This window comes from Pezoporus wallicus, unplaced genomic scaffold (assembly GCF_028554395.1).
Source record: "Pezoporus wallicus isolate ANWC-B61680 ecotype Strahan unplaced genomic scaffold, APGP_CSIRO_Pwel_v1 contig_6787, whole genome shotgun sequence".
In the NCBI taxonomy this organism is placed as follows: Eukaryota; Metazoa; Chordata; class Aves; order Psittaciformes; family Psittacidae; genus Pezoporus; species Pezoporus wallicus.
Window position 1 is genome coordinate 360625 of NW_026636951.1, and position 26227 is coordinate 386851.

At 36.5% G+C, this 26227-nt stretch overlaps 1 protein-coding gene across 1 annotated transcript in view; it reads left to right on the plus strand.

The window, feature by feature from the left end:
- Nucleotides 1–26227, plus strand: part of ADGRA1 (adhesion G protein-coupled receptor A1) — a 281612-nt gene that overhangs the window by 96709 nt on the left and 158676 nt on the right. Inside the window, exons 3-6 of the mRNA XM_057402264.1 lie at nt 3122–3193; nt 7006–7077; nt 15162–15233; nt 16042–16205. Of these exons, the coding sequence (XP_057258247.1) occupies nt 3122–3193; nt 7006–7077; nt 15162–15233; nt 16042–16205 (380 nt within the window). The remainder of the gene's footprint in view (nt 1–3121; nt 3194–7005; nt 7078–15161; nt 15234–16041; nt 16206–26227) is intronic.

A 26227-nucleotide genomic window follows, 5' to 3' on the forward strand; every position in this document is an offset into this window, starting at 1 on the left:
GTTCTTGTAGTATGTATAGTATGTTCTTGTAATATGCATTGTATTTGTGTTGGGCTGAGATGAGCCCATTCTTTGCATAATGTTAATGGTTTGTTAGTGAAACAGTTTGTTAGTGAAAAAAGCAACTGGAAAAAAAGGAACTTTGAAATACATCAATTTGATGGATGGACCACTCGGTGGATAAAGAACTGGCTGGATGGCCGCACACAAAGAGTTGTGGTCAATGGCTCAGTGTCCGGCTGGAGACCAGTAACGAGTGGTGTCTCTCAGGGATCGGTGTTGGCACTGGTCTTGTTTAACATCTTTGTCGCTGACATGGACAGTGGGATTGAGTGCGCCCTCAGCAAGTTTGCTGATGAAACCAAGCTGTGTGGTTCGATTGATACACTGGAGGGAAGGAATGCCATCCAGAGGGTTTGTGAGGTGGGCTGATGCCAACCTTATGAAATTTAACCATGCCAAGTGCAAGGTCCTACACCTGGGTTGGAGCAATCCCAGGCACAGCTACAGGTTGGGCAGAGGAGAGATTCAGAGCAGCCCTGAGGAGAAGGACTTGGGGGTGTTGGTTGATGAGAAAATGAACATGAGCCGGCTTCAGTGTGCGCTTGCAGCCCAGAAAGCCAACTGTATCCTGGGCTGCATCAAAAGGAGCGTGACCAGCAGGTCGAAGGAGGTGATCCTGCCCCTCTACTCTGCTCTGGTGAGACCTCACCTGGAGTATTGTGTGCAGTTCTGGTGTCCTCAGCATAAAAAGGACATGGAACTGTTGGAACAAGTCCAGAGGAGGGCCACGAGGATGATCAGGGGACTGGAGCACCTGCCGTATGAAGACAGGCTGAGGAAGTTGGGGCTGTTCAGCCTGGAGAAGAGAAGGCTGTGTGGAGACCTCATAGCAGCCTTCTAGTGTCTGAAGGAGGCCTAGAGGGATGCTGGAGAGGGACTCTTCATTAGGGACTGTAGTGATAGGACAAGGGGTACCGGGTTCAAACTTAAACAGGGGAGGTTTAGATTGGATGTAAGGAGGAAATTCTTTCCTGTTAGGGTGGTGAGGCACTGGAATGGGTTGCCCAGGGAATTTGTGAATGCTCCATCCCTGGCAGTGTTCAAGGCCAGGTTGGACAGAGCCTTGGGTGAGATAGTTTAGCGTAAGGTGTCCCTGCCCATGACAGGGGGGTTGGAACTAGATGATCTTAAGATCCTTTTCAACCCTAACTATTCTATGATTCTATGATCTAAAACAAGCTAAGATGAAAACAGGAAGAAACTAGAACTCCGAGTTCAGACATGGCTATAAGCTCTGATGTATTTCATAGCTTTATGAATGCTTGTAACTTCAGTTAATCACTTAATCACAGGCATTCTTAATAAGTAAGCCTATATGCTTTCACTGCTTACATTTTCAAGACTCAAAACATAGACTATTGTTTGATTTCAGTTTTCCTATCTTTCTTCTGGTCCTTTGCTTTTTTACAATAACATCACAGGATCAAGTAAAACACATAGTCATTGTAAAGTATTTATGTAGACCAAGCTGGAACAAAGAAGAAATGGTAATCTAAATTTACTGAACAGGTGACATTGCCATCTGTCGTTCCTGTGTATCATGCCTCAGTGATTTATGCAGCATAAACTTTGAGCTGAGTAAACTTAAACAAAATCTAAGTGATTATCTTGATTCTTGTTTACAGTTAGGATTTTACATCTGAAGCAACTGAATATCTATATTTTCTAAATTAAACCGATATTCCAGTTTGTTGGTGGGTTGTGTTTTTTTTCCCCATCAAAATTACAGTCTTGGTCTGCTGTGCCTTTGGTAGCTCTGCATTTCTTATATGTAAGACAAAGCATCTTGTGCGTATATCAGAATGTCTTGTCACCTTCTTAATGACTCAGTGTTGCATGGTCCAAGCTGAAAGCTGAACTTGACCATTAAGAGCCCCTATCTTTGTTAGGAACGTAGCACTCATCAGCATCCTCACTAAAATGAAATGGGTATGATGCATAACTTTTTGTAATTCTGTTTAGAAAATCTGGAAAAACTACTACAAAATACAGAATTATTTATTAATGATTTTGATTTTGAAATTAAAATATGAACTGACCATTTGGGATGAAGTTTTGCGCTATTGAGGGCAATCACAGCTTGTGGAACAAAGATTTCACCTACTGTGCATTTTATTTGCAATAAAATAAAAAGTCATAAATAAGATGACTCATGACTGTGGATACATCCGTACTTTGGCAGAGACAAGCAGTGCATGTGCTGTAATATCCTGGAAGTGGCCAGTCTGAGAAACAACACTGATACTACCATGCACCAGCCATTGCCTATGAATTGCAAATTGTCAGAAGATGAACACTGACTCTAGAAGAATTTACAGCATTTATCTCCTAGGCCTGCTTATCTAATTTCACTGAAGGCATTTCCTCAGGGCTCACATCACTAGAGTCTTGAGACAATTCAGCACTAAATCTCTGTGGGGACTCAGCTGAAAGCAATGTCATGTCCCCAAGCACTGTGCCAGGAACAGATGAGATTACTAATGCCAGTGAAATATTTATCCGTGCAAGAACTGATCTTCTGAATTGTCAGCAAGCGCAAAATGAAGCACCTATCTGCCAAATATGAGAAATCACTTGTGTTTCAGGACAGAAACCAGACCTGTCTGTTCAGGTCTCACGTGCCACCTGCTTTGCCTGTATTAGGTGGAAATGAGAAATTTATCAAGTGTAAAGTGCACAGCGCAATGAATAAGCCAACTAAAAAGCTCTTGCTCTGCTGACTATTTTATTCACTCATTGATTAAAATATCTTTCCTAGGGCAAAACAGCTGGTAAGCTTGTTTTGAGAAGTATAAATAGGAGAAGAATTAAAGCAAGCAGTTCTTTTGGTTTGTTTTTTTGTTTTCTTTTTTTAATGTCTAATCTTAACCATCTTACTTGGGAAAAAATATTTTTATAAGCTGCAAATGCTGCAATGTTTTTTATGCTATTATTTAAAAGAAATTCATTCCTGGTTTTACCTATGACAAAGGTTAAGAATTGCATTGCATTTCACACACCTTGTATATAAGGGTAGGTAAAGTGATAATTAATTGCTCCTCCTATTATGTCTCTCTAGAGATCTGAAGAATAATTTGATCAGCACAATTGAGCCAGGGGCCTTCCATGGACTTTCAGAACTGAAACGCCTGTGAGTATTAATTCCATCTGAATTATTCTGAAAATTGTGTTTGTATCGACATTTCTATCCTTGGGCAACTCAAATAGGCCACCAAGCAATAATCACATAAGGGCACTGGCTGTAAAATGGAAATCACACACTATGCTTTTTGAAATTTACTATGGCTTTTTCTTTTGCTTTTTTATTTTTTTCCTTGCTTGTTTGGTTTTGTTGTGTTTTTTTTTTAAATTCCCCCCCTTTTTTACCCTTTCCCATTTAAAATTATCTATTTGCTCTCCAATAAATATCCTAACAAGTACATCTACAAAGTTAAAAAACATGCCTAATCAATTACTTAAGAGACAGCATCTTACTGGAGACATTAATCACAAATAAAACTGAGTGGTTTAAGTATGTGTCAGCTATGTTTTGTGCTACGCTGTGTTTTTTCATTATGTAAGTTCTACTTTACTTTTACCACAGACCAGGTCTGTAAAATGAACTCTTAGAAAGGAAACGTCCATGCTTTAGAATTTGTCTACCATTTTCACACCTCTCACATTGACTCTGCTTGATATTTTTTATTTTTAACATAGTTTTCAGTGGAAACAAGGCTTATGTAATGTATTTCCTGTTCATCATTCTTTCATTCCTCTCTTTGAAAATGTCCTTTTAGTACTTTTGAAAGCACTGGTTGATTTTTAAACTACATATGTAGATGTTACTAAGATCCTATAAGAGGGACTTTTTGCTTTTAATTAACAAGGACTACAGACCCTCCTTATTTCTACCTAGCCTAAAGGAAAAGTGAGATGAACTCTTTTAATTTATAATTTTCTGAGTGATGGCATCCAAATGTCCATGTCCTGACTAACCAGGACATCAGCACATTCCAAAAATCTGCCTAGACATCGTGTGTGCTGTCTTATGTGTGATGAGAAAACACTGATTATTTTTGTGGAATGGGAATATTTAGATGAGAAAGAATGCAAATCCACAGAAAAAGAAAAGGAAATTTACAAATTCTTCTGCTTTTTTCTTCTGAGGCTGGATTCCCCTAACTGCTACGTGCAGGGAGCACTGCACAACCTAAGTAAAAGATTTCCATCCGTGATTGTGTGGGTAGCAGTATTTTCTAACACCAACCAGTAAGTTTTAAGTGTGTTAGAAAACAAATGACATGGCAATGATGAAGTCAGAGTAGTGTATATATTTCTAATACAAAGAAAAACATTAGGTGAAACTTTCTTGCTTACTCTGTATACAGGGATAACAATACAATGAAATGATCAAACTGAGCTGTAATTGTTGCTTTAGCTGCATATTCTAATAACACAACCCTGACCTCTTGTGGGAAAACCAGGAAACCTGGGCAAGTCATGGTCTGCACATCTGAAGACTGCACAAGTGGAGCCTTAGGTCAGTCAGGGGAGATGAGTCAAGGAAGGGGAAATCATTAGGCACTGGGAAAAGTGAGAAGAAAAGACTTCAGCAAACTAGGAATGGCAATGTTGAGATTTATCATGCTAGATCTTAAAAAACCCAGCTCTGTTGGTGATATGAACAAATAACACTGGGAGCAATCTAGAGACAAGGAATCAACTAATTGCTGTCCTGCCACCTAAAAGATACAAATCGGTGTAAACATGGTGAACAAGAACATCTCTGCACTTCATTACTGCAACTGTAGGGGAGAGGCAGTTGAACAAAAGGAGTAAGTAGTGTAAACTCCTGTTGAATGCTGAATGTAGCAATTATTTTAACACTGTGCTTTACATTCACATTTTATTACACATCTAAAATATAAATGATGCTGCGAAAAGCAGAAGCTGATTTATTATGGGCAACGGCAAGAGATATGGGTATGGCAAGTCAGACAGACAAACTGCAGGCTGTCAGCATCAAAATGTTTTCTGTGAATGATTTGGGGAACAGTTATAATTTGGGTTTGAATGACAAGCGAATCATTTCAAGAGTTTACTCAAGGAGGTACATACAGAATTGATGAAAATTGAAAATTATGAAGCAATAAAATTATGGCACATGGCTATTCAACAGAGAAGAGGTTTGTTTTCTCTTAAAATCAATTTTGCAAGTCAGCATTAGTAAGTTAGATGTCTGACTCCTGAACAGGAACACCAGCTTTGTACATTACGAATTGAATTACGTCTTATAGAACATGTATTAGTCTGGAGGAGTGTGCAGCAAACTTGTCTTTTCTTTTTACTAATGTTTGTTTAGAAAACGTATTTTACAATGCACAGATTTCATCTGCTGCCATATATATAATTGTGAAAATAACACTCATTGAAATAAACTTTGAGAAATGGGTATTTAGCCTTTCACTTTGATGAAAATACCATTTTTTTCTGTGTGCTGCTCTTACAGAAATATGCACCTGTTTTGATTAGTTCAGATTAAATTTACTTTTGCTACCCAAGTTACGTCTCACATAGTGACACATTTCTTTCATATGTGCTCAGACTTTGCTTAGGCAGAAGTAAAGCATTACCCAACCAAGAATTTTGAGTAGGTTCTTGCTTACTGTTTACCTCTTCTAATAGAAAGATATATAGATGTACATATAGGTACATGCATCCATGTTTGTTTGTCTTAAAATTGTATTGTTAGATTTTTTAAATGTAGCTTTCGTTAGGAGAACTTAAAGAGTAATGCTTAATATGTAATTATTGCGCTATGTTGTTACCTACATTAGTTTCTCACTTAATATCCCTGATAAGCATTTAAGAAACATTTTCATTCTAATGTATTCTTTGCCTGATAGAAGAAGACTTTGTAGTGAATTCTAAAGAAGTTGCCTTCACATTTTATCTTATTGGATATATCTCTATGAAAGCAATAACTGGATTTGTCAAACTACAACCTTTATTGTCCTGTTTGATTACTTTAGTGTTCTCCTGTAACGATAGAAAATAGGGAATATGCACAATGTAACAAAGGAATTGGAAGACTACCATTCACTATAGAAGGAAAATATATTCAGATCAATTTTAACATTTTAATGGATGTATAATCACTTAAGATTCTTACATTACTGCAGTTATTTATAAAAACCTGTACTTCGTAAGAAGGAAAATTTGAGTCAGGGTTGAAAACTAGATATGTAAAAATTAGACACTAGTTCAGAATGCACCAAGAGGCAGTATTCATGTTGTTATCACAACATAATTGTTCATACATATTTTTGTCTCCTTCCTGTAAGTATCCTGTACATTATGTTGTATGTATGACTTGTTCAGAAAACATTCAGTCACCTTTCTGCAGACAAGAGTTATGGATCATAATGCCTAGTACGGTTTCTGTTCTGACACAGCCACTATATTGCTCTTAAAAGAGCTTGCCAAATGCTTATCAAGACTGACCTTACTAGCTCAAAAAATATTTGCCCTCTGGTTTCCATGATCTCTTCAACAAGAACAGATGCTATCAATGAGATGAGATATTAGTACACAGTAAAAATAGGTCAATTTTGGCTGAATATTGCATGCCACAAAATGCATAGTATTTTTCATAAGTAAACAGGTGCTAATACCTTCGAGAAAGGAAATTCTTTATCTTGCAAATATTTTCTGCTTTTTGCTACTTATGTAAAAATCACATTTTAATGCAATTAGTATAAGTTGCAGTATGATAAGTTTAATTGTGAAATATTGGTTAATAATGTTAATATGAAAGTTGCTAAGTCTATTTAATTCAGTTACATTTATTTCTCATTTGTCTCTAACTCCTAAACTGTTAAAAATAAAGAGGCTGTATGTGATTACATAGATGTGTATATGAATAAGCTCTAATGTTTAATGGGTTTTGGGTTTTTTTCCCAGGGATCTTTCAAATAACAGAATTGGTTGCCTAACACCAGAAATGTTTGCTGGTCTTAATAGTCTTCACAAACTGTGAGTATAATACCACTTTTGTTTTAAACAAGAGGAATCCAGACTATCATATTGCTTACCTGAGTACAGCTGGCAATAAACACTCATTCTAAGAAAATTACAGGATTTGTACAAAAAAAAAAACCAACCATCTCCTGAGCCTTTGATTGTGATGACTTGATATTTTAAATGGCGAAATAGATTATCAGGCTATTCTAGAAAATGCACTCAGAAAAAATGAGATTATGATAGTAGACAGGGAGAATCAGATAACCTGGAAGAAGAGATGAAATGTGTGATGACAGAGTTTGTTAGTAGATACTAGGTTAGCCAGAGAAATAGAGGGAGCGGTTGATTTTGAAGGACAGAAGTAACGTTCAGGACTCCAAGACTAGGCAGTAAAATGGGATATGAAATTTAATGTAGATAAATACTAAATGATGCAAGGGGGAAAAAAAGCAAATCTGTTCTGAGCTAGCCATTAAAAGGCAGGAAAGATGTTTTGAGATGGTAGTAGGTAATGCCATAAAAACATCTGCTAAGTATCACTTAAGAAAATAATTCAGGGTTATTATTAGCAGAAGAGAGAACCGATTGGAGAACATCCATTGTACTATGGGGAAAAAAGCAAAGAACATGCATTCTTGACCAAAAAGATGACCAAAACCAGAAAAGGTTCAGAGAAGGACAAGGAGCAGCCAAAGGTGTGGTACAGCATAGGCAAGTATTAGGAGTTAGTTGGCTGTGACTTTCCTGGTTGGGAAAGGGACAATTCATAGGAAGGAGCCTGGTTTAAATGGACATTTGGCCAAACCCAGGAGGACTCCCTAAATTCTTTCATAATTGTCTTTATTCCTGAATGGGAAGTAAATTCCTATACTTCATCATAGTGTGTTACAAGTCTCGCACTTTATTTTCTTCTTCTCTAGCCAGTTCTGGCATTTCCTTGGAAAAACAGGGAAATCTTTCTAGAAAGATCTGCCATGAGGTCAAGATGACACCAGGTAAAAGGCTGAAATCTGGCATGCTTACTGATCACGTTAATGAGAGTAACTATGCCAGATCTTCTCTGATGAAAACAAGTGAGAACAGATGATGGGAGGAGCTTTGATAGCATGTTGCTGAACAGCTGCATACTGCCCCCCTTTTTACTCATCTCAGATACTTGGCCAATTTGGGCAAACCCAAGTTACCTATTGAGAGTTGCTGGGTCTCCTTTTGTTGTGCACAGTGAACATGGCTGTGACTATATAGCTAAATTACTATAGGGGGTATGTTTAATTCAAAATAGAGAAGTCACCTCATTTAGTGGAAGGCACTTCTAGATGCTCAGGAATATATGTCTAAAAACTGCATTTGTAAATCTTCCAGACTCCGGCATAAAGGCTAGTTAGCAGTTAAATACAGAATTTCAGTCTTGTGATGGTAAGGAAACACAACAATTTCTCACATAATACAGTAATATTATTAAAATGTCGTTTGCACCAAGTTTTAGTGTATTTTCCCACTTAAATTTTGACATTTCTTATCTTCCCTCCATGCATTCTGTCTTTTTGCTAACCTTTTCCTGTTCATTATAGTCTCTGTATTCCTTTGATCTTTTTAAATCTTGAATTAATTTTTCAAGCTACAAGATTTGGTTATTGATCCATTTAGTCTATCTCACATTTTTCCTGTATGGGTTTTAAATTGCCTTTCTACCACTGACTGAACAAATGGGGCTGTTCTGCATTTCAGTTCATGCACTTTTGTAGTTCTTCACTAGTTACTTTTTTTTTTTCCCCTCCAAAAGCCTGACCTTTGGAAATCAGAGGCACAGTAACAGATAAGTTTAAATTCCCCTTTTATCCAAAGTAAATCAGTTCATGATTGCTATGTCAAAAGTTATGACTTTCTCTTTTGTAAGGACTGTCCTCCTTGCCAAACCAAAGTCAAGAGTACCATTACTGTTGGTCAGTGAATATTTTGCGAAGAAATACAACTACAATCTCAATCAAGAGAAACAGTTTCCTACTGTTCATAGTGTCATTTGTTCCTCAATCTCAGAAATCTCATATAATAACATAATGCTGATAGTAATTATGTGAGCTGGGATTTTGATTTGCCTCTGGTGTAAAAACTGGTGATTGTTCATTGACTGCAAGCTAATGCCACCTGGTACTTTTCTAGCACTTTTTTTTCCCCTTGGAAGTTCATGCAGAGTTCCCAGAATCAGACTTTTTAGATGTGTTTAAAATACAGTAAGACATTTTTCTGTTGCTGCTGATGTCTCCAAACTGTGTTTACTTGTCTTTTCAGGCCTATGAGAAAGCTGTTCTCTGAAAAGGTTATGGAGAAGTATTTACTTAGTGTAACATCGGTGTATGCAATTGTACTAGGGAAAAGATGACAAGTTCTTAAACATGGAACTGGTTTCAGAGCCATCAAATGTGCTTTAGATTACTGAAGGAGCAATATAAAGATATATGCATATATGTTGATTCATGCAGCTGTTGATTGTGATAATTAGAGCTCTCCTGTATTATGTTAGCAGAGGTGAATTACAGAAGGATCTTTGCAGGCTGTTACCAAAACCAGTAGGGAGAGCCGTGAGTCCACTGGAAGGACCAAAGGACATAAATCTTCACATGCACCTTCTGTGAAGTACAGAGATGAGATTTTCTTATACTGTTTACAAGCATGAATACCAGGTGAAAATAACACAGTGTATTTCATTCAATCCTGTAAATCTTTTAAAAAAAAGCATAATTAGGGCTGAAAAATCAGCTCTAGGCCCAAACCAAAATAGGATATTTAACCAAATGATGTAATGCATATTATCTAAACTATGGTAAAGGTATGTTTCAATACTTTATACATTGCTAAAATGAAGTATGAGAATAGCCTGAGCTTTCAGGGTAATACAAACACTCTTCAGAGGGCTTGCTGGGTTTGTTCATTCTATTTTAGAAATTCTTGAGATTAATTAGTAGTATCATCTAGTATTGTTTTGAAAGCATGTACACATACAGAAACCATAAAAATTGTAAGCTTCCTGCTAATGTAGAAAAGAAGACTTTTACTCTGATTGAAGTCACGGTGGGTATTTCAGTGAATAGGAATAGAATTTCCAGTTACTAATGAAATCTAAAATTTCACACAGCTCCTGAAATTACTGCAGCCAGTAAGTTGTGATTATGTTCCTTGAGACTGATCTAATTTTTGCACCTTCTTGGATTTGATGAATTGTACTCTGGAAAATTACTCCAAAATGCATTCACATCATGACAGATGCAGCTGGCAGTGCCTCAGACAGTACAAGAGAAGATTTATTTTGTCTTCTAAGATATTAGCTTAACTTTTTTGGCTTATATATTACCCTTTGGCTGTGTTTATGCTGTGATGAGGTGCATGTATTCTAACTAGGAGTGACATAATTAAATGCAACAAATCTTCCAAATCTCCTTTGGCCCCTCAGTGGCCATGTTTCAGTGGTTTGTTCTAGAATTATGTATGCAAACATATTTTTGCTAGGTAATGGAGCTGCCATCCGCATTAATTCTGTTTATATTTGATTGAAATATCAAGAGCTGTGAAATACTGGGATGATGCCACTGTACTGATATATCAGATTTCATTTCTTTAGTCCCCCATCCACTCATGGAATCATAGAATAGTTAGGGTCGGAAAGGACCTTAAGGTCATCTGATTCCAACCCCACTGCCATGGGCAGGGACACCACACACTAGACCATGTCACCCAAGGCTCTATCCTCTGAACACAGCCAGGGATGGAGCATAAGTTAGTTCTTCAGGTTCTGAAATGTTGCACCCTTAAATCTGTTTCAACAATTAGCTACTGCTGGATCTCCCTTCTGGAAGTTTGAAACAGAACTTCTTTCTTATTTCCAATTGTTTGATTAAAGTATATCTGATTTATTCTTCATTCCTTTTCTGAATCAGCAGCAGCAGTTACCTTTATGATAATACTATACCATAAATTCTTGTGTGACTTTCTTGCTGCCACTGAAGCAGCTAATCACTTTGTATGGTGCCACAAATAAAGCACAAAACCAGTGACATAGTGAATCAGATTCCATTTCAGCGATATAAAAAAAAAAATGCACCCTAACCTGCCCTCCCTGTATTTCTGTTGTCATTTTTTATGCTTCCTATCCCAGTCTTTTTGCACAGATCAATCACCCTTGCATTCAGGTTTTGCTTTTTAATACTGCTTGTAAGAGTGATGCATTTTTCATATTCATATACTCCAGCTTCTACCTATATTTTGCCTCAGAATGGCCCTTTGAGATGCATAACTCCCTTTGTTTTACAACGTTTGTCATTTATATTAAAGTTTTTGGCAAAACTATTTTATTAATTTCTGTAAAAGCACAAGAGTATTTGGTATATGAAAAAAAGTGTAGGACCTTGTATGTAAGACTAAACCATTTTACCTCTGATAAAACAGAAAGCCTCTGTTTCTGCTAATGGACTAAGGTAATGGTGTTGTAAGTGCTATCAGCTTTGGAGTGCATTAATATATGTTTGAAATGTTTGCAAACTACGTGATACAGATGTTTTTAGAACAAATGTCCTCTTAAAACCAAGGTAGTGTGGGCTTTTAGGATACGTGAATCAGTGGAATTTCACAATGTCATGCATTTGGACTGGAGCAATCCCAGGCACAGCTACAGGTTGGGCAGAGAAGAGATTCAGAGCAGCCCTGAGGAGAAGGACTTGGGGGTGTTGGTTGATGAGAAAATGAACATGAGCCGGCTTCAGTGTGCGCTTGCAGCCCAGAAAGCCAACCGTATCCTGGGCTGCATCAAAAGGAGCATGACCAGCAGGTCGAAGGAGGTGATCCTGCCCCTCTACTCTGCTCGTGAGACCTCACCTGGAGTGTTGTGTGCAGTTCTGGTGTCTTCAACATAAAAAGGACATGGAACTGTTGGAACAAGTCCAGAGGAGGACCATGAGGATGATCAGGGGACTGGAGCACCTTCCGTATGAAGACGGGCTGAGAAAGTTGGGGCTGTTCAGCCTGGAGAAGAGAAGGGTGCGTGGAGAACTCATAGCAGCCTTCCAGTGTCTGAAGGGGGCCTATAGGGATGCTGGAGAGGGACTCTTCATTAGGGACTGTAGTGACAGGACAAGGGGTAATGGGTTAAAACTTAAACAGGGGAAGTTTAGATTGGATATAAGGAGGAAGCTCTTTAGTGTAAGGGTGGTGAGGCACTGAATGGGTTGCCTAAGGAATTTGTGAATGCTCCATCCCTGGCAGTGTTCAAGACCAGGTTGGACGAGGGCTTAGGTGACATGGTTTAGTGTGAGGTGTCCCTGCTGATGGCAGGGGGCTTGGAACTAGATGATCTTAAGGTCTTTTCCAACCCTAACTACTCTATTATTCTGTATTTTAATATATAACATAAGTTTTCTGAACTGACAGATCCAGGCATTTGCAGGGTATTGCAGATATCTAGCGCAGAAATGCCTGTGTTATTGGGATGATCTGTAAAGATTTCTGAAACTTTTGTTAAAAAACAAGGAGTTTTTTTTTTTGTTTGACATCTAGATATTGTAATTATGTGTTTCTTGGGCATAGAAATGTATTGCTTTATGACTTGCACAGCCCTATGAACATGATCTTAGTTTGCTAATTATTACTAGTAATATGGAAACTTCAAACCAGGTCACTTCTAGAAGAATACGAAACATTATGGAAAATTGTCTTGCTGGCTTTTGTTTTTAACTGTCAGTAACTCAATTACTACAGCACTTGGCAAAACCACTGAAGAAAATGGTTCTGTACTTCATGGTCCCAATGAAAAGAAACCAAAAGTCTGTAAATGGAACATGAGTTAGGAATTTTTAGGTTAGCACAGTGTAGGTGAGTTCTCACTAGATACCTTGGTGGATTTGGCAGGACCTATGGGAAGTGCATTGGTTCAGTAGACAGAATGGACACTGGCTCAGGTGCATAGCTCCCATACACCTGCTGTGACCCTGCCATATTAGCCATGGAAACTACTTACCATTCTTCCCTGTGTCTTAAAATATTGACCAGGTGTAAAGCATTCCTTTGGTCCATATGGAATTACCAGAATTCAGGCTTGGTGCTCTGTTTTTGTTGTATGAAGCCTGGCTAGCTATTTAAGGGAAAAGCTGGGATTTGTATCTGATTAGAAATGTTGTCATGCTGCAGTGGGGTAAGGCAGAGAAAAGAAACCCCCTGTATTTCTGACTTCTGGGTGCCATTCATGCAAGGCTAGAGAGATTGCTTTCCCCATCCCTCAGTTCAGCATGACTGTCCTCTGTCGGTAAGTTTATACTACTGTGACTTCTTACATATTAGTGGAACCGCTTCTGATTTCCTTCAGTGTAAATATCAGGGTTATCAGTTTCTGATTTAGTCCATTTAATGTCCCAGTTCACTGAGCTGCTTCAGGATATGCCTCATCAGGGCTTATGTCCGATAAGCACATGAGTAGATCCATTTAATTTTAAGGAAGGAGCTGAGTCTTTATGAAATGCTCAGTATTTTTAGTTCCTGTTGATAAATTCAAAATATTAAAGGTATAGGCAGCTACAAGCAAACATTCATTTCCACCTTTAGATATACCCACATTTGAAGAGATAGATACTCAAAAGTGCTTCCATTTCCAGGAGCTTTGCATTGCAATTGTATTAAAGGTGCACTGCTAAACAAAATCTTAACAATGAGTTCCATTATATCCACACATCTCATTGTCACTGAATATAATGAGAAACAATTTCACTTAATGTTGCTGAACCAGTTTATTTTCTGTATTAGTAGAATTTTTCTTTAAATTATTATGCAAATTTGAAGTGTTCGAAGTTCGATTTCTTTTTTTTTTTATTATTAGTTCAGTGGTGAGAAATTGATTGTGTGCAAAAAGGAGATTAGTTATTGTTTCAAGAATGCTTCATAACTTTCTTAATTTATAAATTAGCCATATTTTCTCTTTCGAATTCATTAATGGATATGTTTCTGTATGGGTTTCTGTAGAAAGCATGATTCTTGCGCTTTTTGTTCTTCCTTACTTTATGGAGCTGGTTCATATTTTTGCAGATTTCTGACTTGTGGAGCACTGCTCCTGGTCTTCAGTTTAGTATACATCATTTACTTTGTAGACATAAGAGAAGTAAAATCAATAATTATAAAAACATCATTTTTAATGAAAAAGTAACGAAACCATTTTCTTTGTCAGTCTGTGATTTTTTTTGTATGTAACAATAAATCTCCAGTGAAGAGATCTGCAGTTTCACTGATAGCTGAAATTTTGTAGCCATCCTTGAATTCAGATATGTAGGCTTCAGGCACTGCATAGAAAGCAGCATATATATGTATTTCAAAAGAAGGTAATTCATATGCTGTGAAATATGAATCTTGGATACTGCACTAATTTTTCAGTTTACTGGTGTAGAAAAAGATGGTATTACTTGATATTAAGCATTTACCTTTTATACTATTAAGGCACTGGCAGAGCAATGTAGTTAAACTAGGCAAATTTGAATTGCGTCTGTTTTCAAGCATTCAGCCTAATCCATTCAGCCATCAAGACAAAACATAGTGAACAGTAGTTAAAATGGAAATGTCTTTAATTTAAGGATAGGAAAATTCAGTTTGTTTAAAGTCCTTCGTAATGAAACTATTTGTGTAGTTACTTTGATAACTCATTACTGTTTTAAGGAATTGCTTGAATTCTTCTGATAATTACTAAATTAAGACACTGGGTTTAGTCCTTTTCCTTGAAGTGACGTTCTACATCTACTATAAAAATACAACATAGGTATCACTGACTAATAATTTAATGAATATTGTCACTTAAATTCTAGAATATTTTCTTCCAGAATTGTATTCTATTAAATATGTAGAAATATTCCTGTTTATTAGACCAAGTGAATGTTTACCTGCTATGAATACAAAGTAAAAGTGTGTTATGTGATTTGAATATTGCTGTCATTTATGAAAAAGCAATGTACAAATTTAAATATGTTTTTGCTGTTGTCAAGAAAACAGAGTTTCTTAGTTAGCACTGGGAAAATTCTACTCTAACAACTTTGTTTTCTTGTATGTGTTATAACTGACTGTGTTTTTTCTAGGAATTTGTCAGGTAATATTTTTTCAAGTCTCATGAATGGACTTTTTTCTGAGCTGCTAGCTCTGAAAGCACTGTAAGTATCATTCATTATGTTCAGAAATCTGTAATATTCAAGAAAGACATGATAATAAACACAGCAGAGTTGAATATGAGTTTAAACAGGGTAGTTTCTAGAAATGCATTCTAAATGTAAAATATGCAGTGATCTGTTACCAGTGTCTGGCTCTCTATTGATGAGTTGCCATCTTCTATCTGTCCTGGTGGAATGGATACTGCTGACAACTTGACCCCATTCATGAGTAGCCCAGGCTAGCCATCCTGACTAGTATCCATGGTTTTTTTGTCCGTTATCTTACATCTCTCCGTGTTTTCATGCATTAGATCATATAAAATATACATGCAACATATAATGTATAAATACACTAAAACACTCACATTAAATATTTTTCCTGTAATTATAATAACAATTTCCAGTTATTTATAATAAATGTACCTCTCTGAGATCTCAAGGTAGATCTTACAAACTTAAGGGACTCCTTACTTAGGTAGATCCACTGCTTAAATGTTTAAGTGGAAGTGAGTTACAGTATGACTTTCTACAGTAGCACATACTCAAATTTAATTCAGTAGTCAGTCATTCTGTTCTGTAATCAAAACCAGAATTTTGACATAATGTCTTGGAAGTCATTAACAGTGGGAGAATGTGAATTAGTTGTCTTGGGATGTCTTTACAATTATACATCTGTAATTGTAGATCCACAGTTATGTATCTACCTAGAATTAGTTCTCTTTGGAGTGAAATAATTGAAATCTAACAGAAGAAAATATGTTTATGGAAACTGCCAATGTGTACTAATTGTGATCTTTCTTTGCCTTTCTAGACACTTTAACACTGATTCACTCATTTGTGACTGTAATCTAAAATGGGTCCTGCAATGGGCCAGAAATGCTTCAGTTCGAATAGCAGAGGAAACAGTTTGTGCATACCCCAGTGCTTTACAAGGACTGTCATTTCATAACCTGAAGGAAAACCAGCTGATATGTGGTGAGCTGTACTCTCATTTAACATTACAAACTGTAGTAGAATCCAGAGAAAATATTAAAAAACAGAAATTAGGCAAAAAAAAAAAACCACACCAAAACACACACAAAAGACAAACAGCCAAAAAGAGTAATAAATGTGAATTGCTTTTAGGCACAAGAAATGCAGGTATATGGCACAGAAGATACAATTAAGGCTGAAAGAGAATGGAAAAAAATACAAGTTTCTTATTTCATATAAAATTATATATATATATTGCAAAAACAACACTTTCCTGTGTATATATTAGGTAACATGTAATTATGTTTTAAAGCATTAACCATGATGATAGCTCTACATTGTATATAGCATGAACTTAGGATTCCTACAGCAATTTATAGAATGTTCCTTTCAAGTTACACCTCTGACAGCATGGCATAAATGTCAGATTTCATTCTTGTATTTTTCAATTTTATAAACCTGTAACTACACATTATAGCACTGTGTCTTGGGGTTGAACAGAATTCCTACGGTGAGCTTCAGTTAGGTCAATTTTGTATTTGAAGACCTGTAAGTAAATTGATTTTTTGGAAAAGATTTTCCACCACAGGAATTACAGAATCATAGAATGGTTAGGGTTGGAACATGATGGATATGGTGTGAGGAAGGAAACAAAAAAAGTATAAATGAGTAAAAAACCTTATCTCACGCTGAGCACTGTCTAGCAAAGAGCAGACTAAACCAGAGATTTTGAAAGTAGCACATACTGCAGAGAAAAAACCTTGTCTAAGATGATGCTGGTAGGTTCTGTAATCAGAAGTATAATTTCACATGTACTTGATTAATCACAAAATTTTTGAACCTTTGACTTTCTTGAATGGTGGGAAATTGCTGGGATGGTGATTTTGCTAATGCCTCATGGAAACAAAAGGAAAGAAAATGCTCTTATCCTAATAACCACAAGAGGAATGATGCTGTTGCTAACACGTTTGTAGCAGAAGGGACATTACAGCTGATGGGAGTAATAACAAAATAAACGGTTTTAACAGCTAATGCAGATGTTTACAAGTTGGGAGAGATGTGAAAGGATGTGGATATCAGTTACAGAAGGTCTATCAGCTGAATTGTTAAGGAAACACAGATACCTGCCTGGAGGCAAATAAGGGATGGGTGCTTGTAAGAAAAAGACAGAGAAGTTTCCAGTAGCCTATATTACAGAACATTTTAAAATCTGCAGTACTTCTCAAATACCAAGCTGTCTATTTATCAAGGCCCAGCAGGGGCATCTTCATAGAGATCCATTTCCCAGCAGGAAAAGTCCTTTTGAAAATTCTGGAATGATCAGAAGAATTGATTAAGGACTATTAATTGGTATTCCCAGGTTGCCAATGAATGTGTGCCTGTGAAATTTACAGAGTAAATGAAAGCAATTTCTCAGATTTTCATACCTTAATTTCTAACAGGACTCTTTGCCACCTCTGCTACAGTATTTATAATTCCCATCTAGTTCTCAGCTGATATTTATAATGTCCACAGAACACTTGACAAGGTTTGTAAGGACTGCCAATAGCTTGACACTGCTTTTAGTATCTGTAGAGAGCTTCACAGTGGTTATATTTGCTGAGACTTCCACCAGCTCTGTAATGTCTGCCAGGTACTTCACAGTGCTTATAATATCTGTTGGGCAGCTCACAGTGCCCACAAAATTTGGCAATTTCATTTTCAGTAACTTAATCTGAATTTAGACATGACAGAAAGCTGTTTGCTACCAAATGATAACAGCTATTGAGAATGTTTTGAAAATGTGTTAAAATATGCGTAGAGCTATTCTAATCAAGCATATCTTAATGAAAATATTAAGTAATTTAAAAATTAAAAACTCCTGCATATGAACATCTTCCATTCTATCAAACATAGGTATTTATAGTTACTATCCATTTCTACATACTGGAGAGATGTCATGAGGTATCACAGTCACAAGGTTAGCATAGAAAAGAAGAATTCAATGGAAAAAAAAAAATAGAAAGGAAATGGCAAAGATCTCAGGTGAATCAGGGAATTAGTCAAAAAGTCAAAGTATGTGGAGACAGTAAAAAAAATTCTGAGTAGCTACAGGGAGCAGTTTGCCATGTGCTTTTTAGGTTTATGTTTTGATGGGAGAAGAAATCATCTTTCAGATTTCTTTGTGGCAAATCTTTCTCATGGGTCTGATAACTCACAACAGCCAAAGTAGTCACCCACTGAAAGCAGCTAAGCACTCGCTTTGAGGATTTTAATACAAGTTAATTTAAGTGACTGCACTGTTTTGGAATTCACAGGGTTCTGCTTGCATATTTCATTAACAGCTTATAAGAGCTACTTAAATCTTCCTTAACAAAAATCTCCAACTCTCAGAAATGTTCAGCTATAAGACAGTTTTTAACAATGTTGGAAATAAGCCTGAAAAGTTAGTTTTCCCTTTGTCTTCTGCCTTAATTACAAAGGACTGCAATGAATTCATAATGGTATAGACAGAGTATCTTTCTGAAAAGCGATTGTGAGATTGGCTTTATGCAGTGCCTTGTTACTGCTTCTCCATGACTTCAAGTATAACTTACTCAATTTACAGGAGGAAATACAATTTTCCTGAACACCAGTGCGATAAATTCCAGCTGAGGTCTGATAGGAGTCTTATGTTTTTTCCCTTGCGCACATCATCAGCAGAAATGAATTCTATAGGCCAGATTCTTCACTCAGGAAAAACCTGTATGAATTTTTGTCTTAAGGGGATTACAGAAGTGGGGATTTGATTCTTTGTGCTGATGAATGAGGTATTAGAATTTAGTTTCTTAGTTTCAATGCTGTATTGATGCTATTGAACTAATAGTACTAAGTAGTAAAAGTTCAGTTTTGCAAATTACAGTTGACATCATACAATTCTGATGAAGAATTTTTCTGTTAGAAAATGTTGACTCATCAAACAGATTTTTTGGAAAAATGCTGACTATTTTGTATCCCCCAATTAGATTGCATTTAAAGCTTAGAAAGTAGCTGACATTATCTCAATAATCTTTGTATAAATGATTTTGCTAGAAATGATGTAAATATTTACTAAGTATACAAAAATATTGTAAAAGTCAAAGTATAAAAATAGTCTTACAGTGCTTTAGGATATTTTTATTTCTTTATTTCCACCACAAAGAAAATTATCTCATTCTCCTGGGATGGAATACTGTTTCTCATGCAGATCTACTACAAATTTAAGTATTGCTTTTTTGCATATGTTTTCTTTACAGATGTTTATAGATGAGCAATTGGGTCCATGCTGTCAATTTTTTTAAATTAAAAAATAAATCACTTCAAAAGTAAGAAAATATAAAAGGCTATTAAGTATTTTTTCTTAGTTTAATGCTTTTATACATAATAAATTACATTTCTATTCCTTGTCATTACGCATTTTATCATTGTGCAGACCATGGATAGGTTTAGGTTTTTGCTTGGTGTCAGTAGCTTTTCAGGCTTATGTAGTCTACTGTCCTAATCTTGGTCATCATATTGTTGCATGGGCCTATAAAGCAGACAGGTTAAAAGAACTATATGTAGTATCTTGTCAACTCTAAGGAAGTCTGAATGTGGAGAGGCACCTACATTTTTTTCAAGTCACTTCGCTCTACTCGATCAGATAGTTTGATACATACACATCTGCACCACCTCATCACAGCACTTTGAGGCAAGCTAGTTTCGTCACATGTCATCCTTCCTGTTCCTGTTGTTCTTGCCTTTCCTAGCAGCCTGCTCTAAGGCAGTTTGGCAGTAAGCCTGATAAAGTGGTTTTAGCAGTCTGGAATGGCCAAGCCATGTTAGCAGAGCTTATTGAGCCCTTTGCATCTGACCCTTTCATGAGGAATTGGCTAAATGTAATCTAAAAATATGCTTACCCTCTTTCTCTACCTGTATTGATGGAAAGCTATGCACAAGTCTCTTTCTTTGAAGACATGAATCATTTGCTTGTGTCTTTATTATGCTTCTGCACCAAATTTTTCTGTTTCCCACTTTCTTATTTGCTGTATTGTACTGCATGTGACAAAATCTCCTTGCATGTTGAACTGCTTCAACATAGGACTGTAGGACAAGACTTAAAAGAAGTTCTAGGATACAGAATTATCATGATTGTTATTACTACTACTACTATTACTATTTGCTCATCTCTAAAAAGCCCATGTTGTTGCAATAACTATCAAGGGCAAATGGAAACAATTGGCAAAGCTACCATTATTGCATGTTCTTTGCATGCCATCCTCAGTCAAGAAACTTCCAGTGTAAGGAAATAGATACAAGCTCAAATGTTAGTTACATTCATTTTAAGATGCAGTCTCAGGGGAAAATATGATGGAAACAGAATTTGCAAAGCACAGAGTAGTGGCAAATTACAAAGCAAAATATCCCAGCTGAGTCGTTTTCCTTTCTTGTATTAATTTTCATGTACTGTATTTTCATCTACCTTAATAGGGGAGGGTGGCCTTCCTAGGCTTAGGAACCTGTTTTGCAGGCACTCTGAGTATCCATAAGCTGGTTTTGAATTCTTTTGTTGCTCTGGGTGCTCCATGTTCATGAAAATGAATTGTAATGTGCATCATCTGACTTAGAGTGGTTGTTTTAGTATGTTATTTTGAAAGTATGTATTATGACAAAATGTGTATTCTATTCATGGTAGTGTGCTTGTTAGTTGTGATGAATAGAATTTTAACTGTTTACATCAAGCTTGTAGTGAGAAATTATTTGGGTTGGTTCATAATTTTCTCATAGCTTTACTAGCCAATTAGGACTTTCACTATGCAGGACAGAAAATGAATATTCAAAATAAAGAACTGGAGTTTTATTGGTATAAGATGTGTATTAATAGGTTTCTAGCATGCATTAGAGGGCTGCCTACTGAGAAAAGTCTTAAGACTAAAGAAGAATAAAAATCCATCCTACTGAAAATAGGGGTGAGAAAGAGTGGAAGATATCAGCTACAAGTTGTGTCCAGCAGTGTTTGAATTATTACTCAGTCTCTGAATTCTGTAAACTACCTTAGTTTAAAGTGTTAGCTCGTGAGTGAAATTAACAAGTTGTTACTCATAAAAGATTATGGAAATGCCGTTGTTTTTTTTTATAATAGACTTCCTATTTAGCAGTGGTACCACAAATCAAAGGGATAGATCCTTTCCTGGCTTCTGTTTTATGCAATGCCATTATTTAAACACTTCATAGAAAATGTAAATAATAGGTTGGGATGGAAGGTATATAGTTATACTTAACCATGAACACTGCCAGGGGTGGAGCATTTACCACTTCTTTGGGCAGCCTGCTCAGTACCTCACCACCCTCACAGTAAAGAACTTCGTCCTTATATCTAACCTGAACTTAACCTGTTTAAGTTTAAACCCATTACCCCTCATTCTGTTGCTGCAGTCTCTGATGAAGAGTCCCTCTCCAGCATCCTTGTAGGCCCCATTCAGATTTTGGAAGGCTGCAATGAGGTCTCCACGCAGACTTCTCTTCTCCAGGCTGAAGAGCCCCAGCTTTCTCAGCCTATCTTCATATGGGAGGTGCTTCAGCTCCCTGATCATCCTTGTGGCTCCCCTATGGACACCTCCCACTAAACCATGTCACCCAAGGCTCTGTCCAACCTGGTCTTGAGCACCGCCAGGGATGGAGCATTCACAACTTCCCTGGGCAACCCATTCCAGTGCCTCACCACCCTAACAGGAAAGAATTTCCTCCTTATAGCCAATCTAAACTTCCCCTGTTTAAGTTTTAACCCGTTACCCCTTGTCCTATCACTGCAGTCCCCAATGAAGAGTCCCTCTCCAGCATCCCTATAGGCCCCCTTCAGACACTAGAAGGCTGCTATGAGGTCTCCATGCAGCCTTCTCTTCTCCAGGCTGAACAGCCCCAACTTCCTCAGCCTGTCTTCATACAGGAGGTGCTCCAGTCCCCTGATCATCCTCATGGTCCTCCTCTGGACTTGTTCCAACAGTTCCATGTCCTTTTTATGTTGAGGACACCAGAACTGCGCACAATACTCCAGGTGAAATCTCACGAGAGGAGAGTAGCATTGAGGTATATTTTGTCAGGCCACATGCATCTCCCTAGTCTATTTTTGTAGGTAACTATTTTTTGCAATCTTGACTAAAATACCACAAAAATTCAGAACATTCAAGACATTTTAAATCACTTAGAGTAATGCTATTGGGAAAAATGAGGCCATTTTCTTTTCCATACTTCCTGTTTTATGCATTCATTTTTTTAACCAGTTTTTTTGTTCTTGACATTGACAGTTAAAACATAGTGTGGCTTTGAATGCTTTCTCAGAAATAGTGGAATAGTGATCTTTCAGATGCTTTATATGTTGATATGGCCTTGTAATTTTACCTGATGTGTTTGTATGTTGTTTTCCCTTCATCCCTAGCAAAGTCTGTTTCCCCTGTCCAATATTAAGAACTTTGAAAGAGATATGTACTTTTAAAATGGTAAATGTAGAAAAAAATAGATTGATATTGGGTAATTTTATCTTTGAAAGAGTGTTTTTCAATATTTAAATTTGAGCCTGAAATCAGCTGAATGCATTCAGCCTCATTCTGCATCAACTTTTAAGAATGCTGTCAAATATTTTATGCTAGGGATATTGAGTGAGAAATAAGATTTGAAGTTGCTTTTTTCATACAGTGACAAAAATTACCTACATTGCCCTTTGAGTCTTAAAACAATTGTATGTATATACACATAGATTGTTCTTAAAAGTTTCCTACATGAAATATGTTGCAGTAACAAATATTCACTCAAAGTTAACAAGGAACATTTTTTCTTCATTTTTTTTTCTCTCAGTGGGCACAAAAGGTCTCATCCATTATTTCCTTAAATTTAGGGATGGTTTTGAGATTATTGTTTCAACCATTTTTTTCTTCATTTACAAGTCATTCTTAGTACATTAACACACTATAAATATTGAACTTTGAGGGTTTTTCAGTATGCAGTAACTGACTAAACTTAAAATCTCAGTAACAAAGAATGATGGATTAAATATCCAGATTTAGATTCCAGTCCTGCAGTTTCTTGGCAGCCTACAGATAGCCTGCTGCATTCATGCGGAGCATCATTGTCTTCAGGAATATTCAGGATCAAGACTTCAGCTGCAATTCTGCAGGGAGTGCCTAATCATATAAGTTTAATTATATTGAAATAGGAATATTCACATTAGTAACCTTTCACTGGATTAGGTTTTGCAAGATATGGATAGTGATACAGTTATTTATAGTTAAATCTTCTTGCAATTATTTTTTATTTTCGCAGTGTTAGCAATTCAGGATTTTTTTTTTAAATAAGAAAATATTCATAATAACAGAAGGTCTGTAGATAAATAATATAACCGCACATTTTTGATCCTCCAGAGACAGAGGTAGTAGATTCATTTTTTGTCAGAGCTAAGTGGCCAAACCACCAATGCTTTAACATTTTGGCTCTGAATTCTAGATTTCTTATTCTAATATGATTGTTCTCAAACTGGGGGAAAGAAAGGAATATGTTGCCCCATATTTAACATTAAATGTTGGCCTAATTTCTTTAGTTGTAATTTAGAAGACTGCTGCAAGTTTTTGGGACAAAGTTAATAACATTTGAAACTTATAAATGTGAAATAAGTATTAAAATGGTCGTTCAAGAAATGTACATGATGGAGTTTTACTACTATGTATTTTATTCTAACTCTGCTCACACATGAAAATATTGTTCAACAGAACTTTTCATCCTTGAAATCTCACTGATTTAGATGCTGGAGCTGTACCACATTTGTTTTTGTGACCATAGCTTAGTCTTAAACTACATCAGAAGTTTTTAACGTACAGCTGTGTCCTATTTTCTACATTGTCTTTGCCCACTTGTTCCAAAAAGTGTGTAAAATAACTAAAAGAAAATTTACCTGAGATGTAGTGAGGAGAATATCAGTGAAATGAAGCCTCTTTGATCTTCAAAACTTCTGCCCTTGGGAGACTTGATTGGCTGTCTCCAAAAGCTCATGAGCAAAGCAATGGTAAGACAGCCAGCTGTGACTAAGGCCAGTGTAGTATCCTAGAAGGTACATGTGGTAACATGTACATTAAAAGGCTATGGTTAATTTTATGCTGTCAATTTCTAGATAAAATTATATAAGCTTCTTTACCAAGCCTATGTCAATATAGTCCACTTAACAGCACTTAACTACAGTTTGTTGTAATTAATCTTTATTGTTCTCATGGGAAAATTCCCTATGAAACCTCCATCCCAACATTCTCTGTTTTAATTAAGTGTAGTATACTATAGTGATATTTCACATTTTTATAGCATGCCTCATCGTGCAGCACTTTCTTTAAATATGTGTAAAAATTGCTTGTAGTTTCTGACAATGTTACCTGGGCTGAGAGGACTTTGGAATGGAAAAATACCATACAATGAGTGGAGGAAGTTCTTACTTCAGCAGAACTGTCGCTTGGTCAGGATCTTTTATGCCTTTTATGTTTCTTTTTTGTTTGGCATTCTTGCAAAATAGATGAGTCCTCATGCAGCCTGCTGGACTCTATCTGGGCAATTAGGGGCAGTCACTGCCACTCTTGGGACCTTCTGCTGCCATGTTTCCAGGGTCTAAAGGTGTAAGAATGAGCTGAAAATAAAAAGAAGGTGGCTAGTTGTTCCTAAGGTTTGGAAAATGAGTGCTACCACTGCACTTCCCAGTTAGAGAAAGTAAGTCAATATATTTTGTAGAGCTATGTTATTTACCTTGCAACTCCTCAGCCACTTCTATTAACTGCAAGCTGTAATGAATGTGCATAGCCATGAGCCTGCCAGCTTGCTTGCCATAAGGATAATTTGAGTAATCAAAATTAGCTTTCTAGCAACAGCTTCCAAGTCTTGCCAGTGAAGGAATTTGTGTTGATGAGCCTTCCAATACCATAGCTGCCAATATGTCATGGTCTTCAAGTTTCAGGATATGGCAAATAATCTAATGCTCCCTAGATTCTAAAGTAGACTTCTGGGACAATTTGAAAATCAGAAATTGAAACTGGCAGCAGTTTTATTTGATAAGACAGAAATCAGTGATGAAAAAACTCTTTGCCCATTCTTTTAAATTCTACTAGATATTCCAGTGCAAGATTTGGGCTCTATTTTGCTTGCACACAAGTAATGTTTTTGATTAATTGATTAACTGGACTGAAACCTTGAATTTTCTATTGCAGATTTTTTTCAAGTAGCTGTTACCATTTTACAAAGTAATGTTATGATATTTGGGGTTATATTAAATGCTATTAAGTGAAACCTGCTACCCCTGTATTTCTCTACCTCTGCTTTTCTACTAAGTAAATCACTGCTGTCATTAGTAGTTAAGAAAATGTTTTTCTGCTGTTCCCTTACTTGAAATGTTTGTAATGGGCACCAGAAGCATCAGTACCTAGACCCAGTGCAAAAATGATAATTTATTTTCGTAGGGGCTTATAAATATGGTGGAACTCCAGTAGAGAAAAACAGTTAAATGACTTTGTCGTGGCTGGACTTGTGATTCACTTTCTGAGTTCTGATTGGTACCTGTGTGACTTGGATTTGCTAAAGTGACTTGCTCTTTGGTAATTAGTTGCCATTTTAGTGTAGCACTTAGCATTACAAAATAAGCATAAACCTGTAATTATGAGATGCTGCAAAAACCAAAAAAAAAAAAAAAAAGAGCATCTACTTTTTGTTTCTGTCTAAAAAGAATGTACAAGGGTGAAAGGAAATGATAAAATGATGTGGAATATGCCTTGTCCTGCCAGTATTATGAAGTTGGTGGAAGTAGGATGCTGTTACACAAATGGAAGCTCCACTTCTTCTGCATCAAACGGTAAATGAATATGATACAAAGCTTTCTTGTCTCAAATCCAAAAGACTTGTCTCATTTAGATGTATTTAATGCATGTTGGCATCTGTATTTTCTTGATATTATGTTAAAATTGGAGCCAGGCAAAGATTTTATTAAAACTAAAGCTTGGCTCCAGTTCTGTAGTCATTCTTGATTTCCT